At 47.7% G+C, this 16,903-nt stretch overlaps 1 protein-coding gene across 7 annotated transcripts; it reads right to left on the bottom strand.

Moving 5' to 3' along the window:
• Positions 1 to 1,662: 1,662 nt before the first annotated feature.
• Positions 1,663 to 16,903, bottom strand: ZNF202 (zinc finger protein 202). 7 transcript variants are annotated; one of them, XM_073239585.1, is made up of 10 exons: positions 16,783 to 16,903; positions 15,689 to 15,812; positions 15,371 to 15,488; positions 9,338 to 14,272; positions 7,346 to 7,844; positions 6,487 to 6,697; positions 6,047 to 6,135; positions 5,041 to 5,170; positions 4,339 to 4,458; positions 1,663 to 3,797 (listed from the first exon to the last, which is right to left on the bottom strand). In XM_073239585.1, exons 5-10 carry the CDS (start codon positions 7,745 to 7,747, stop codon positions 2,803 to 2,805), a joined length of 1,947 nt encoding a protein of 648 aa, XP_073095686.1. In that variant the 5' UTR covers positions 7,748 to 7,844; positions 9,338 to 14,272; positions 15,371 to 15,488; positions 15,689 to 15,812; positions 16,783 to 16,903; the 3' UTR covers positions 1,663 to 2,802. The 7 variants fall into 7 exon arrangements, with proteins under 7 accessions (XP_073095686.1, XP_036848736.2, XP_017516641.2 ...); XM_036992841.2 differs by lacking the exon at positions 9,338 to 14,272; XM_017661152.3 differs by lacking the exon at positions 9,338 to 14,272 and having other exon boundaries at positions 15,371 to 15,448.

Here is a 16,903-nt window from a genome sequence, read left to right as displayed (position 1 = left end):
ACTCAGAGAGGTGTTTCTTGTTCACTATATTGTTGCTCAGTGGAAAGAATGCATCTTCTAATGCCTCCATCATTTGACTTGGACTTTGGAGAATGAGGGAATGCTTTTTAGCCTGACTTGGTCCTAGTACTTTGATATAAATCCAATAAATGAAATTCTCCATGGGGTTCATCTGAGTTCACTAGATTCTGCTCTAGAGTTTGAAGGCTGTTTCCCATATAAAAATATATTTTGCCTTTCTCTTTCCATTTATGCCTCTTGGGACTCTGAGGTGATGATGCAGAGTATTCCTTGGTTATTCCTGAACGGGTAAACTCTATTAATTTCATAACTTCATTAGCGTATCATTTCATCATTTCCAATCATGTAGCAATTCTCTTGTCTGTTCATTTAGAACTGCTTTAGGGCTTCCTCCCAATCTTTTAAATCCTGGCTCTTCTTCAGGAACTTTTATTTAGCGGTGTTCAGGAACTCCGGTACTTAGAGCTGACCAGTCTGCAGGAAGCCCCTGTGAAGGGCAGGGGTATCCCGCACCCTCGTGTCTCCCCTGCTCGGCTCTACTTTTTGCCCATCCCTGGTGCTTGTACCGGTTCTATGGCTGCAAACTGATTCTGCTCATGTTCATATTCAGAAGACACCATGTCCCTCCAGGAAACTCAGAAAACAGTATTCTACGAGAACAGAGATTGTTGGCATATGAATCTTTGCAGGGGGATGGGCAATAAAGGAACTAGTTGATATACCAACGAACTGTCTCTCAAACTTTCCCCTATTCACAATTCTGTCGACAGATTTTCACTTACGGCAATAATGCAGATAAAGGAACAAATACAATTTGCTTTCCAAACTGATCAATTTGTACCTCCAGAATTTTTTTCCATAAAAAGGTATAGGTTGGGAGAATATCTTTTGAGGCTGTGACATTTTGCCCAGGAAAAACTGTGTTTACACCTTCCATCTATGGTCAGAATGTCTGCATCTTAGGATTGTCTCTTGTGCAAATGCCAGGCTCAGACCTGACCTCTTGTGTGCCTAAATCCCACCCGTGGCTCTGCTAACCATGCCAGGCCTTTTCTATCCTTACGGAAAACTACTCTGTACGCCCTGACGTTTTTGTGAATGATGAGTGATGTTCAAAAGAATCAGGAACCTGGGCCCTGGAAAGTGAATGTGTAAAATGGAAAGTCCCAGAAACCAGGGAACTTGGCTGCGGCATTACTTTATTTATTTCATATGTGTGTATTTCCAGAAGGACAATGGCTGACTGGTATTAAAACCAAACCAGTCAACTAGAGTATCTTACTGACCAAAATGAGTATTTCCTTGCTGAGCTAGTCGTTGAGACCTTGTTACCCCACCCATACCCCTCTGGTGCACGCTGGCATGGAACAGACTGAGAAAGAGCAGAAGGCAGGCGCAGAAGGCAGGCGCAGAAGAGTCTCCCTTCTCATGCTATGACCCCACACCCTGTGCTCCACTTACGGAGGACGGTCTCCCCCATCCTTGCCTCTCCCCCAGTCAGAGCAACTGAGGTTCACAATTACTCAGCCTCATTTCCTTGGAACCTTAATCAGGCAAGAGATCCTTGGGCCATGAGATACTACTATTTACTTCTTAATTACATGAAAATGAAATCATGTAAGAAAAAGCAAACACCACAAATACATGAAAGCCATTTACTCCTGGTAAATTCTTCAGGGTCCCAACTGCTGGGGTTCACAACTTTCTCTGGTATCAGAGAACCGAGGCAGGGATTTGGGGTGCTGGGTATCAGGAAAATAGTCTTGATAACCTTAGCCAGCAGCCATAGATCTTTCTTAACTTTTCCATAACCATCTCAGGTCTTCTCCAGTTTTCTTCATGTAAATGAAGTGACTTAGTCAATCATGATTCTATAATTATTCTAGTGCCTCTGTGAGCTGACACTATTCCAAAATTCCCTCACAAGCCCATGCAGAGGGTGGGATGGGTGGGCTTGTACGTATGTGGGAATGTAAATTGTTTCATGATTTAATTATGCCTTACTGACTCTCTCAGCACCCAAATGCTACATCTGACTTGTAGTAGAAGTGCTAGGGACAAAACCAAGAGGCTGGTAGAATGGAATTAAGGGGAGGCATTGAGTGTTCTAACGGGGAGAAACCCCACAAGGAAAGACGCTTCTGACGACGTCCTCCTTCCTAGCAGTGTCTGGCACCTGGTATCATTTTGACGGCGGCCTCGAGGTTTTCAGCATCAAACACTTCTCTCCCCTATCCCCACCACGGGGGAGTGGATCAGTGAGAGAGCTGTAGTTATCCTGTCAACGTGTGGCAAGGCCATCAGGATGCGAATCTCCTGCCTTGAGTTCAGGGCTGTACGCTTTAAGATCTGAGCCTGGTAAGGACAGAATCCTAAAGGCTGGTCCCTTACCCAACCTAAGGGGTTGGCCTGGGCCACTTTAAGCTTGAGGCTATTAAGTAGTCTTTAGGGTACATAACAGCCTATCCTGGGGGAAAGGTAATAACCACAACCTCTCATGTCTTCTCATTCCCCTACTTCACAACCACGAGGTGCGGAGGCTGGGGCACTCCTGTCAAGGAGGAGCCTCGATTCAGGATGTCCTTGAGCAAAAATTCCCCTCAAGGAGTTAAAGAAGTTTGAGAGGTTCTGCCCGGGGGGGTTTTCATTAGCTGTGGGCAGAGGCTATGCAGATCTGGGCAAGTCAGAGAGACTCCCTAGAAAAAATCCTCCCAGGCTGACAAGACAGCCTCTCCTAGCCCATCCCTGGGTGAAGGCAGCTTTCTTTCCATGGGCAACTAGCTAGGAGGTCTTGTCTGAGTGGGTCCTCTGATGCCTGATTAAGTGATAGCCTCTGCTGAAGCTTTTTCCACAGGTAGGGCACGTGAATGGTTTCTCGCCAGTATGTGTTCTCTGGTGCCGGACGAGGTGGTCCCGCCGACTGAAGGTTTTCCCACACTCGTTGCACCGGCAGGACCGCACCGAGGCGTGTCCTCGCAGGTGCTTGGCAAATGCGGCGCGATGGCTGAAGCACCGGCCGCACTCGCTGCAGAGATGCAGCTCCTCGGCCGAGTGAGTCTTCCGGTGCGCCAGGTACCGCCTGTGGTCGCTGAAGTCCGCGCCACACTCCCCGCACAAGTAGGGCTTGCCTCCCAGGTGGATTCTTTGGTGTGTCGTCAGCACACATTTCTGGCTGAAGCTTTTGCCACAGATAGTACAGAAGAAGGGTCTTTCTCCTGTATGTGTCCTCTGATGCCTGACGAGGTCCGAAGCCCAGCGGAAGTGCTTTCCGCAGTCGTCACATCTGTAGGGTTTCTCAACAGGTTGAGTTCTCTTAGTCTGGACCAGAGGGGAGGTCTCGTCCAGGCTCCTCCGGTTCACAGGAAGTTTATGAGCAGCGCCCATTTTGTGAACCTTTTGGTGCCTGGCAAGGTGGGAGCTCCGTGTGTAACTTTTTCCACACTCCATACACTTATAGGGTTTCTCCCCCGTGTGAGTCCGCAGGTGCCTGACAAGGTGGGAGTTACAAGTGAAGCTTTTTCCACAGACAGGACAGTTATGATGTCTCCCTAACAAGGGGTGGAGAGGCATGGTTTCCTGAAGATTTGTTAGACTATTAACTTGAGAAATATTTGTACCAAATCTTCTTTCATTCAGTCTACCTGGATCACCCTCAAAGACTATTTCCCAGTCTGGAGTCTGGTGAATTTCTGGATCTCCCAGAACAGACCTGCTGACGTCTTCCACGTTCGGATCTTCTTGCTCAGGACTTTGGTCCCCATCTTCACTCCTGTCTCCTGCAGAGAGGGTGACGGGAGGAAAGGGGATATCAGAAATGCAGTGACGGCTTCCACACAACGGGCGGTTTTTAAACAGTTTTAGAAAGGGCCAGACCACAGAGCCGGAAGCCCATTTTCGTAACTGTGGAGGTTGGGAAAGAAGGAAGTAACCAGCCGGCTGGACGCCTGCCGTGTGCCAGGTACCGTCTCAGGTCGCCTCGAGCCGCCAGCAAACCGGAGCACGGACAGATACTCCCATCCTCACCTCACAAACGTGGAGACTGAAGATGGAGAGTTTAAGGGGCCTACTTAGGAAATGGTTTAGCTGCAACTCCAAACGTTGTTTTTTGTTTCTGTCACCGTGTGGCATTACGTACCCCTCCAATGAAGGACGGGAGGGGTGAAGAGGAGGAAAAGGACAGAAGAATCTGGTGTTCAGGGGAGACAGCAGGAATGGCTGACGTGTTAGAAAAGCCAACGAGGGGCTCCCTGGAGGCCAGAGTGCTGACAGGAGGACGCGTCCGCTCGGGGCGGGGGGCGACGCTTTGTCGTTCCTCACCTGTGTAGGTAAAGCTCAGGATTTCTGGTTCTTGAGGCTCTTGAGGCCCTGGGATTTCCGGGACCAGAGGCTCTTCCTCTCTTCCATGGGGGGTCTCATCTAGTCTGGGGATTGGAAATGCTGCTCAAGAGAGGGAGACGGGACATGACGGTTGGCTCACCAACGCCCTGGGTTAAGAGCACACCTCTTCTGTCTGGCAGATTGTAAAACAATTATTTAGCCAGGTCAGTCGATCAAATATTTGGTCCTTTTTAGCTTGAGCACCTGTAACCAAGGACTACATATCTCTTGCCTCTCATCTGTGACTCAATAATTATACAACTGTAAAAGGTACCCTTTTTTCCCATATCCAGGGGAATATGATTATACTGCTTGTTTCAAAACTCATATGCTTACCTCAAAAACACTGCAACTTTTCCATTATTTAATAAATTACAATATTCAACATTTCAATTTACAATTTATATACTTAATAATAAATATATAAAATAATATTTAAATATTACAATTTTCTTATCAGATGTTCCCAGCCACTTTCTAAGCACTTTCTCTTCCCTTTACCTTGGAAAGATGTCTCACTGGTGTGGTGGGCATAAGAGAAGTGTATCACATACAGTCTAAAGCCTGAGATCCTCCATAATTTTCCAAAGGGAAAAAGATCTCTGTGCTCAGAACACTCTAGAAATACTCGAAATTCCTTACACAAGGAGACCACAATTCCACAGTCTTCTTCCAAGACGTATTCTCCATAGAACTCTTTCTGTGTTGGATCTAAATCACTCCACTGGTCCTGGGAGAAGCACACGGCCACATCCTTGAAAGTTACCAATCCCTGAAACAACACAGGGGCCAGTTAAAAATGGAGGCTTCACGGAGCCTCCTGTTTTGTTCCCAGAATGAAGGCCATCCGGGAGACAAAAAGAACTGAAATGGGACACCCCAGTCCCTTTCAGGAAAGCTGCCTGGCCCTCTGTCGCTCCGCCCTGATGCTCTACCTCCGCACCGGCCCTTCCTGCCCCCTGCCCCCCACTGCTCTCTCTCAGGATCAGCCTGCGTTCCCCTTCCGGAGGATAAAGAGCCACCATTCAGCTCCCCAGTTGGCCCTTTAATGCTGCCCACATTTCGGTAGAAATTTGTATTTTCTAGGAAGCTTTCCCGGATTGACCTAATTACAGGATCACCTACAAGGAATATATAGCATCAACAGGACCTTCTTCCTTCCGCTTTGATACAATGTAAAAACAAGCAAGAATTCTACTCTTTTTTTCTCCAGCCACATGGCTTGAGCTCAGGGCTCTGACCGTGGTGAGCGCCTCGTAAGCATCCTGGCTGACTGAATGCAGTCCCCCGAAGAGCACACAGCACAATTCAGACCGTCTCAGCGGCACAGATGGCCGTTTTTAGAAATGATTATCAAATTTACTTCTAAAAGCAAAACAAACCCTCGTTCAACAGCTTTAAAGCTGTACTGGAGTGTTACAAGGTAATCCCATTTTGTTAGTCTTCCCAAGCCAGTGCAGACCTAACCAGGACTATCATAATCGATCTCATTAGACACACACCCCCCTTTTGACAGACATGCAGAACTGAGAACATAAACTGGCAGGAGGCGGGTGGAAGTCTGTGTCCTGTCTGGCCTGCTCAGTGAACAGCTAACCTCCAGGGGCCCCCTGCCTTCCCTGTGTGGTACAGGGGAAACTAGGTGCACCTGGGACAGAGCTGTCAGGAGGGCAACCATATCTGCGTTTCCAGAGTTCCTCTCCTCAGGAAGGTCTGGGAGCTGGAGCACTGGAACCTCTAAGAAAAGAAGCAGAAGTCAGCAATATGCAGTGCACCCCCAAAACTGGCAAAAGCGCCCCTTCATCTTTGGTGGGAAGGTGGGAATCAAGACACTGGCCTAAGCACGGCCTTTGGTGGGAAGGTGGGAATCCCAACGCCGCCACCTGTTACACTGTCAGCAGGCCAAGGGAAGGCCCAAGATTACTGCTCCCTAAGCTTGGCCCGGGGATTCCAGCTCAGACTGTCTTCTCCCAACATCCCAGATTCCGTGATTTATTTCCATTATGATCAACCCAACCTCCCTGGCAGAGCAGAAATACCCCTCCCCGCACTCAGCCACGAAGCCCCCTTCCTGCTGAGGCTTCCCACCGCTCTCCTGCAGGGGCTGCAACTGCGACTCGCGGCCCGGGCTCTGCTCCTGTGGCTCCCCCAGATTTGGGCTCGGTGGGGTCTCCTCCTGGGCCTCCTCAGGTGGGGAGGCCTGCACAGGGTCCTGAAGCTCCCCAGGTGACTCAGGCTCTGCTCCTGCAGCCGCTGTCTCTTCTGACAGGACTTCCTGGCCATGAACATGGACCGTCACCTGGGAATAAGTCCAACTTCCAGTCACCACGGAGTCGGGAGGGGAGTCTTGGCTGTCATCAGGGCTTGTTTTAGGAGAAGCTGCCGACGGAGAAACTCCCAGAGGGGCCCAGATGAGGGCAAACTCCTGTTGCACTGGGGCCCAAGGCTGTCCTCACTGGGAGAGGGCAGGGCGCGTTCAGACACTCTCTTGCCCCCCTCTACCCCGCTGCTGCCGCTCAGGGCTTTAAGGCACCCATCCTTCCCATCCCCCCATCCCCCCTGCGACTCTGCTGGTCTGCCTCCGCCTTACCCTCCTGGGAGGGGGACCTGTGGCTGAGGGTCTATGAGAACCTTTGAGGAAGTTACAAAATTCTCCCCTGGGCCTGGAGGTTCAACACCCAGAGAAGGGAAATCAAAGCCATATGAACCGCGGCTGCTGAGTCCCCTCAGATGGTCCCCAGACAGGTGTTTCAAACACCAGGAAGTCACACTCACACACACGTACACCCATCTGACCCACGCAGCTCACACATCTGGGCACACCCCAAGGGCAGACCTACCCACTTTCAGAGGGTAGCTTGTAAGGGTCCTGTAAGCCCTACCCCCAAACCCACGCTGCCAGCATTATCCCCTCCACATCACACAGGTCAGGACTCCCCCTCCTCACCCACCGCCTTGGTCTCATGGGCTGTTTCTGCAAACCCTCCACCAGCGTCACAGCCTCCTCGCCGCTCTCTGGCCGCTGGCCGCGCACCCAGCTCTGCAGCTCTCCGGGCAGCACCGTGAGGAACTGCTCCAGCACCAGCAGCTCCAGGATCTGCTCCTTTGTCCGCCTCTCTGGCCTCAGCCACTGATGGCAAAGTTCTCGGAGTCGCGTGAGAGCTTCTCGAGGGCTTGCTGCTTCCTGGTAGCGAAAGCGACGGAAGTTCTGGTGGGAGGTCTCGTGCACGGGGTCATCCCTCTGTAAGACAGGCTCCGGCCCACAGGGAGGGTCATCTTCCAGTTTCACCATTAGAATCCCCTCTTCTTCCCAAAGGTCCTGGGTCTCTAGCTCCACGGCGGCAGCCATGGTCTGGCTCTGGGGTGGCCTCACACCACCTGGCGCTCACACGGTCATTGCCTCCGGGGCTCTGCCGGGACACTTTGACGAGTTCCTCCCATGGGCCCTGGGGGAGAGAAATGAAGACAAACAACAGTATAAGAACTCATATAAAGGATTAACAGTTCTGAGCTAACCATAATCATATATACATAACACTTCTCAAACCATTAAATCCCATGTCCCCCAATCTCCATAACTGCATGTTTTAAAGAGATCGGGCTGGAATGGCATAATCTATGCCTGAAGGTATCTTCTCCCACCCTTTTTTTAAACAAGGTTTACACTTAATAGAAAAAAAACCCTGTATTCCTACCTCATGAAATCTGTGAACCTAAAGGAAGATGGCGAGGAGAAAGGACTGATAATTAATCACCTGCTACAAAACGTGGTGTTGGCAGGTCGATTTCACACCCCCCCGCTTAACATATATTATTACTAGGATCTATATTCTGAGAAGAGACACATCAGCTGGACTGAAACAGACAGCACAGGCTTTATGGAGATTCATGCTCAACTGAACTACCCTCAGTATTAATTTCCTCTGTAAAATGGGGACTGAGGTGTGAGGGCAGGATTGCGTGGTGAGAAAAGCCGCTTACACAGTGGCTAGCACACAGGCACCCCAAAAGCAACCTTGCTCTTGTTAAGACATCTTTCCCTGGAAGACCTACAGGCCCTCAAACTCAAGTGTTCAAAACGGCATCATTATTCTTACTCCCAAATCCACCCCTCTTCCAAGAATCCTGTCTTGGCTGAGATCACTTGTTAAGAAAACACTTGACTTTGTAATCCTTGGGTGTGACAGCTCATTAACCCAATTCTACTCTTAAGCCTCCCAATCTGCTCCCCATCTTCTTTCCCACACATGGCTTTAGTCTAGGCCCTTGTCTTACCTGGTCGACTGCCCTAACTTCCTGACTGGGACCCCTGCTGTACTGGACCATGAGCAAAGTGCAACCGAATCACCTGTGGAACTTTTGCAAAACAAGCATCACACACCATTCTTCTGGGTGTTGAGCCAGTCAATCTAGGCAATTGTACCTTTAGAAATGCTAGTGGTCCTCATGTGCATCCCAGTTAAGAAACCCCTAGGGTGAGAGTCCTGGAGTCAGGCTGCTAGGTTTGAACCCTGGCTCTGTTACTTACTAGGTAAGGGGTCTTGGGCAAGTTCTCACTCCCCTTATGCCTGTTTCCCATTTGCGGAATAGAGGTCAGAATGGCACATCCATCTGACAGGGTGACTGAGGAGTCCGTGTATCACTATGCATGAAGTGCTTCGAGTGACGGCATTCCAGTGTTAACTATTACTTTTCTAAATTACAGTTCCAACTGCGCATTCAACATCTAAAAATAACTTCTAAGACCAGTTATAAAATCCTTGGCACTGCACATAAAGCTTTTCATAATCAGCCCGCCCTCTCTTTTTCAAGCCTCTTACCCTGCCCCTTTCTCTGTATCACCTGCTGTCATGAATGCACTGCTGATCTCCCTACAACAGGGTGCCCTTCCAGGCCTCTGTGCCTGTATAGAGCGGTTCCTTCTGCCTGGACTACTCACCCCCCACCCCTGGTGCTGCAGGGTGTGTTCCTATTCTTCGTAACAGGTCCCCTCATCTTCACTCCCGTGCTTTCCAGTTCAGGTCCTCCTCAGTTCTCGTCCGGGTTACCGCAACTGCCTCCAAACATGAGCCACCTGCTTCCAGATTCCTATTTTCAAGTTACCATTCAGTGTCACACGAATGAGAGCTCTTGACAGATTTGGTCATGTTCCTTCCGCACTTAAGATCCTCAGCTACTCCTCCCTGTCTTGTAAGTGAAATACAAGCTGCTAAGTATTGCACAGTAGGTCGACTCTCACATTCCCTGTGCCTCCTTCTCCAGTCTTACACACACTCATACACACACACAAATTGGTGTGCACGGGAAACACACTAAAGCCCTATGCCCTTTGGCTTCTGAACATGCTGTTCATCCTCTTTATCCTTTATTAGGCTAAACTTTATCTTTCAAGACATAGCTCAGGTCCACATCTTCTATGCCATTTTCTTTGATCCCATTCTCCCTACCCTTAGACACTTAGAAATCACTTTGCTTCCACAGCAACCTGGCACATCTCTACCACAGTATTTGTCCTCTCACATAGCTGCTGTTTATCTTTCCTGTCAAACTCCTTGAAGTTAAAGACTTTGCTTTTCATGAATCTCTAATATGTATAATAAAGTACACAATAAAAGCACTCAAGTGAATAAACCTCCACTTTGAAGTTTTCTTCCCACTTTAACAGGAAGAATCAGTCTGTTCCTCCATGTTTCTACTCTTTTTTACAAATCTTGTTAATTCTACCTTTTAAAATAAATGTCTTTTAAATTAATTAATCTCCACTGCCATTCTTGATGGAGCCATCATGACCCACTAAAATGTACTACAGGACCTTTTAAAAAAGTGACACTATCCTCAGCCCCTATACACACTGGCACATAGTAGGAACTTAGATGAATGAACAACTTCAAGTTACACCACTGTTCTTCCCAGTCCTGCCCCTTCTAAACCACTCTCCACATGCAACCTGGAGAGACTCCATTTTTCAATCTTTTGTGCTCCATATCCATTTGCAAGGCCATCAGTCACTCTTAACAGTTGGGTCTAATGTGCTGCTGCCCATCAAATGAGTGTACTTTCAATGACCACATCATTCATTTTTATTATCTGTATCCCAAGTTGATTTTCATTCATGTTATTTCTCTTCCATTATCCTCAACCGTTTACTACATACTTTCATAGTCTGTCTTTAGATAGTTCCGTAGTTTCTAGATCTTAATGTGCTCATTTTCCTATTTCCTGACTCTACTGTGTCTGTCTGATGGTGCTTTATTTTCTCATGTGGTCTATAATTTTAAAACTTTTATGCCCATTTCAGTGAGATTTTTTTCTTTGGGAGTCCTGAGAGAAGATGGAATTGATACACAGAGTTCTTTAGCTTAATGAAGGGACATCTATTACCCTAAGGGTCTGAGAGCCCACGCCCAGTGAAGCCCATAGGCCCTGTTTTCATGTAGCACCAGCTGCAAGAGATTCCCTACTATTAAGTATGAATGGACAGTAAGGTTCCTGCTCTCACAGGGCTTGGATCTCCAAAGGAAAAAAGGGTGTATCATCACCACATAAAACCTGCCATTTTTAAATGCCCTTCAGAAATCATGAATTGCAATTTCCATTGCTTGTTCTGTTATTTAGTTTGATAGCCTAGGAAGATGAGATGAAGGCAAACAGACCAGCAAGAGCAGAATGAAGGAAGGGAGTCCTGGGGAGTGGAGATGGGAAGGAACAGGGGCTGGTGCTGCTGAGGAAGGTGCACCAGATTGCATGCCCAAGGAAGTGTGCTCCAACCCTGGATCCCCATGTGACTGCAGCTGCTCGAAGGGTGTCATAGGGTGACATACACAAGAGCCCTTGTAAAGGGTGACACCCTCTGCAGATAACCACTCTCCCAACACACAGGATTAGCTAAAATCTGTGAGAACTTATAAACTAGAATGAGCGGTGCAAATGTTAGGTGTCAGTATTAGACAGAAAATGAATGTTGTGTTTTATTGTACGATTCATGGGATCTGCTATACTGCAAAGTCTGCCTTGCTATTTGTTACCTTTGCTATTCTAACACCTTCCACCAATGTCTGTCCTTGGAAGGGTTTCACAGTGACCGATAAAAACTCAACAGGCTATACAGAGACTGTAAAGCCAGGCCAGGAAAAGTGAGACTTGGTTCCAGAAGGTACACAGAAAACGATGTCTGCAGAACACTTCACAAGCCCAGGCCTGGGCAGGCCCTATGGCTTCGTCTTTTGAGTATGTGTTTCTAGGACATATGGGGCAGAATCGGGGAGAAGTGGAAAAGGCCAAGACCTTTTTCCAGTCACCTTTGGTCCAGCTGTCTGTGCTCCTTATCTGAATGTGTCACATGCCACTGAAGACTCTAATTCAATTCTATTGACAAAACAGAAAACTTTAGCCAAGAAAGGACATTAGTTCTCTACCTTAAAAGACTGCTACTTGGGAAGATCTTTCTGTACCCTAAATGAACAAGCTTTATAGTCATATAAGATCTAACTAAAGGAGAGATGGTGATCTATTCACTGGCAAATAATCTTCAGAAGAAAGTAGTGACAGTGAGGGTCAAATGATTATAGTTAGCAGTATCTGGGCCTCTTCCAGTCTCTATTCCTATGACCCTAATGCAGGCCCATGACCTGGAAATGTGAATGTGACTGCCAAGCAGAACTTGCAACAGCAACTCTCATTGTTCTACAATAGAAATCGACTAATAAAAATTGTTAACTGACCTTTTTTCCAATGCTGCATAGTTCTTTAAAAGATTATCTTTAAAGATCCTTCTACTGGGAAGACTCTTTTTTTGTTTATTATCCTAGCGACAAACGCTTATCCATGCTTCCACATCTTGCGTAGGGGCTCTGGAGCCCTGCCTTTGGATCCCGCCCCTCACTCATTGGCCACGTGACACTCCCTAAGTCTCAGTCTCATCTTCAAAATGTGGCTAATGCTACCGGCCTCACATGGTTGTTTTAAGGAGTAGATGAAGTGACATACAGAATCATTCAGCAAAGAGCCAGGTCAAAGGTAAATGTTCAATATATTTTGTGCTCTTTCATTCAAACTGCTTTAAATCTTTCTGGGAAGAAGGCAAGATTTAAACGATAAACATGCAAACAGTCTTTTATTTCATTATAATTAAAAAAATTTAAATGCACAGGAAAAATCTTGGTCTGTTTACTGTTGTATCAGAAGTAAAGTGTTAAATCAAAAGAAGAGTCCTTGTTTTGAAGACACTTAGATGCTAAGAGTAAATACAATCCTTGGAACACAGATGGGATGGAACCGTAAAGTTTTAAGTTCTCCTGCCGAGGACCCTATAAGCAATGCTTCTCCTTGCTAATATCCCAGTCCTGTCCCCTCCCTCCAACAGGGAGGATGCGGTCTGAGGCAAGCGCAGTTAGGATACACAGAAAGTGAAGCTTAACCCAGAAGGCAAAAGAAATGAGAGGGAAGGCATTCACTGACATTTGGTCTCTAACACATCATAGTCAGTAAGCTTCAAGCCATTTTAAACACTATTGCTTAAATTAAAGTATTTTTCCCATTTTAATTTCTTCCTTTGTTAGATTCAGTATAAAATACCTGAGTAGTATGGGGAGAAGTGGCACTAACCTCATTACCAATTGGTTTCAAAGAAACAGATTGAAGTGTAGTGAAGGGGAAGACAGCAAGAAGTAACGGAGGCTAAATGAGTAGTGGATAGTGCAGGACGTCAGCTAAGACATGGATATCTTCTGCCCTGAATTTTTGTAGACTTGGAATAAAAATATCACTGAGAGTGAATGTAAACACACAAAGAAATATAAATTGAACCTCTAAAAATCATTAACAATTCACTTTATCTTTAATTAAAACATTCTCCATAGGTATGTACCACAGGCCCAGGAGGCGATGTTGGACTACTGACAGTTCTGCCTTCAGAGGTAGATGAACTGTGTTTTACCTCCCAACATGTGCCGTCTAGGGTGAGTCACATCAACTCATCTTGAAAATGGAGGTAATTCTCTACATGAAGGCAGAGAAATGGATCATCTTTTGAGAGACCATCCAGCTTTTTGATGGTGATAAAGGGGGGGCTTTGAGAGGACCAAGGATATGTGGGTTCTTTATTGAGCACTTGGGCCATGATATATTAGCCTAGGGTTGGTGAGAATCATTTATTCAAGCGTGGAGAAAGGCTGGGAGCCAGATATAGAATTAAGGATCTGGCTGTCACGATTGGTTAACCCGAAGCTAGGCTTTTTACCCTGAGAGTTATTACCTAGAGGTGGTAGTTGGCCTCAACAAAGCAGGTCAATCTATGTACGTCTCAGTTTGAAACAGAACATTACAAACTAATCTAATGTAGGAGAAGGCAGGACATGAAATCTGACACTCACCCTGATGAGGGCAGGGGCTTTCATTTGGCAGCCAGAATATAACTAACTGAATCCAATTCATTACTACAATGAACATGGTCAATGTCAACCATACAGAACGTCAGAGGAATCATTACCTAATGAAAAGTAACAGGATAATTTATATTATCCTGATCTTAGGTATAAAAATTGGTAATTGAGAACAGTCAATTAAAAAGTCATTACTATGTTTCCAGTTTTGTAATTAATATTCTCTGACAGGATACTCCTTGCTCTGGAGCTAGATGACTTCCTTCTGGCTTTGCCCAAGCCCCCTTGAAATGATGAGATGATAAGGGAGGGGACCCTCCCCTGCTAGACCGGAAGAATCTGAGGAGTCTCAGGTTTCCACTGCAGATTATATCACTGTCCAAAGCAGAAGTAATCCCAGGATGCCATTCCTGCTGTGGGCACTGGTTAGTGTCTTTATCTCCTGGACGCTAAGGGTCAGGGCCTCCTTATTTTTGTATTCCCAGCGCCAAACACTTTGTAGGAAAAAAAAGGTGCTTAATAATTGCAAGCTGAATTTAATTAAGTGATTCCTCTCCCCCCCCAGCTTGGACAGAGCACTGAAATTCAGAATCAGCAGGTGCTAGGGCTTCTGGGCAATAAACCACTCACAGGGACAGTTATGGGAATTTGGCATAAGCATTTATTCCAATCTCCTGGGGAATCAGGTGGCATAGCCATATGCTGTTTTACTATGTGGCATAGGATTAGTGGAGAAAAACAACTTCAAGAGGGTAGGTGGGGAGAAGATGGGAGTTATTCATTCTACAAATACCTACTGAGCATCAACCGTGTGTCCTACCCAATTCAAGGTGCTGGGCACAGAAAGGTGAAAAAAACCACAGTCTTTTTTACCTTAAAGGTTTTTACCTTGTAACATGTAGCTAAGAAATAGTAGGGATGTTAGCATATTAGGGATTCACCATAAAAACCTAAATATGTAGGTAAGCTATACGTTCAAAATGGAAGCTCCTATCAAGAGAATTTAAGAAAATCAACCCAAGGCCTTATCAACATTTCATGTTCAATTTTGGCATAAGATAACCCAGCATTGGGAGATTCTTTACAATGCACTTTCTTAATTTGACAAACTCTGAAATTTTACAAAGAACTCAGACCTCAGTGGTTAAGTCACCCACACAAGATCGGATGACTAGTTTCCAGCACAGAAGTATTACACACAGGTCTTTTGATTCCCAAGCCCCTGTAATGTTTGTGAGGAAGTCTGGCCAAAGGCAGAGGTTCTCAGCGTGAGCAACCCAGAGAAGGAGCACAGCACCAGAGCACTGTTTAGAGATGCGCATTTTCAAGCCCAAGACCAGCCCTAGTATCCGCACTCATGGGTGGCCCCAGCAATCTGTTTCACAAGTTCTTCAGGTGCTTGGGATGCGTGACACTGAGAATCAGTACCCAGGCAAAGCAAGTAAGGCTGAGCTTCAAGCAGAAGGGACCCATCTATTCCAGTGTTGGCCAAATCTAAGGGAGGGTTTACAGTAGAAAGAGTCTAGGACTGTTACATTTTTTATGCCTGTGCCAAATTAACTGGAAAAAAATGTTGGAAACCTGTAACTTACCGCATCTGTATAGTTTGTAATGACCAAGAGTCCCTCACATCGGAGTAAACCTTGCTGTGCCCTTGAAATGACTGTCTACTGCAAAATAGTATATGGAAAGAGTGCAAAAGGGATATAGCTGGAGGAGAAAGGAGGAAAGATTATGAACCCCAGGTGTTTGGTCCTACCAGGAAACAAACATCCCTTCCTCCCTCCAACCCTGCCCACCCTCTTAGCTACATGGTAATAGCAGGTTACCCAGGACAAATGGCCAGAAACCCTGAATACTCTGCTGTCACACATTTCCCACCGATAAGCCTCCCCTGGCTACCCCACAACCTTTCGGAAGTGGCTTTCTGGATCAAGGCCCATGGGGCAGCTTGGAAGAGAAGTTTGGGAGGAGGGATGAGGGACTCCACTAGCATTCCTTGTGGCTTCTGAGTGAGGCTGCCCTGGGTGTCACCTGCAGTGTGGACAGAGAAAAAGCAACAGTTCTAACCCTAGCCTCTGAGCAACAGCCTGGATATGGCACTGCTTTCTAGGGCCAAGGCGGTGGAAGAAGAGCTGAGGGAAGTCAGTGCAGGGGACCAAGGCAGACAGGGTTATCAAAGCAAACCTCCGATGTCCAGTAAGATAAAAACTGGGCTGACACACGTCTGGGAGAACATCGCATATCTATGCCAGACAAACTAACAAAACTTTTAGTCAACCCAGACAAAACGCAGGGGCCATACACTCCTGCGGAGGGTAATAGCACTGTTGAGAAATAGGGCCCTAACTTGGCTATTAGGGGTCGGGGGGAGGGAAGTTGCAGTGGAGACAGCAGCCCCAGGCACTAGCTTGAGGGGAAGATCGGGGTCGCTCACAGTCGAGCTGAAAAGCTACAGGCTTAGATGGTCTGCAGGGCCCAGTATGAGCACGGGTGAAAGGATCACGGGTGAGTGTATCTACATGTGTGTTCGCGGGTGGGCGGTGAGTGGTGGAAAGAGATGGCCTCGCCTGGGCGGGGTGCTTGCGGAGGGGAGCACTCGAACAATCTCAATGGGGTAAGAAAAAGCTACGGGAACCAAAGGGACCTAGACCCCTCCTCCCTCGGTTCCGGGGTGGGGGTGCAATTGGCGCGGAAGCAACGGGAGGCACAGACTAACTGCGCTTCTGCAGGCCTCGGGAGGGGGCGGAGGGCGGTGGCTGGGAAGAAAGAAGCTGGGGCGCCATGGCGTCCCCGGAGGCTCTAGCTCCGGCCACCAGCAGACCCGCGCCACAACGCTTCGGGCCCCCATCGCCGCACAGCCGCCGCCCCTTCTCCGGGACGGTAAGATTTCCCCAAGCTCTAGGGGGCGGGGTCTCCGACCCCTCCCCCTACTCCCAGCCCTGCCCTGCCCGGCTCAGCCCGATCCGGTTCGGCCCGGCCCGGCCCAGTCCCCGGCACTCACGGCTCCGACAGCTCCGGCGGCTCCTCCCCTGCCCCGGCTTCTCCCCCACCCACTCCCGGCCGAAGCAGCGCCGCCGGATCCGAGCCGCGCGGGGCCTGGCGGGTCGGAACACGTGGGGCCT

Source organism: Manis javanica, chromosome 6 (assembly GCF_040802235.1).
Source record: "Manis javanica isolate MJ-LG chromosome 6, MJ_LKY, whole genome shotgun sequence".
NCBI classification, from domain to species: Eukaryota; Metazoa; Chordata; class Mammalia; order Pholidota; family Manidae; genus Manis; species Manis javanica.
This window is presented reverse-complemented; position numbering and strand designations above follow the sequence as displayed.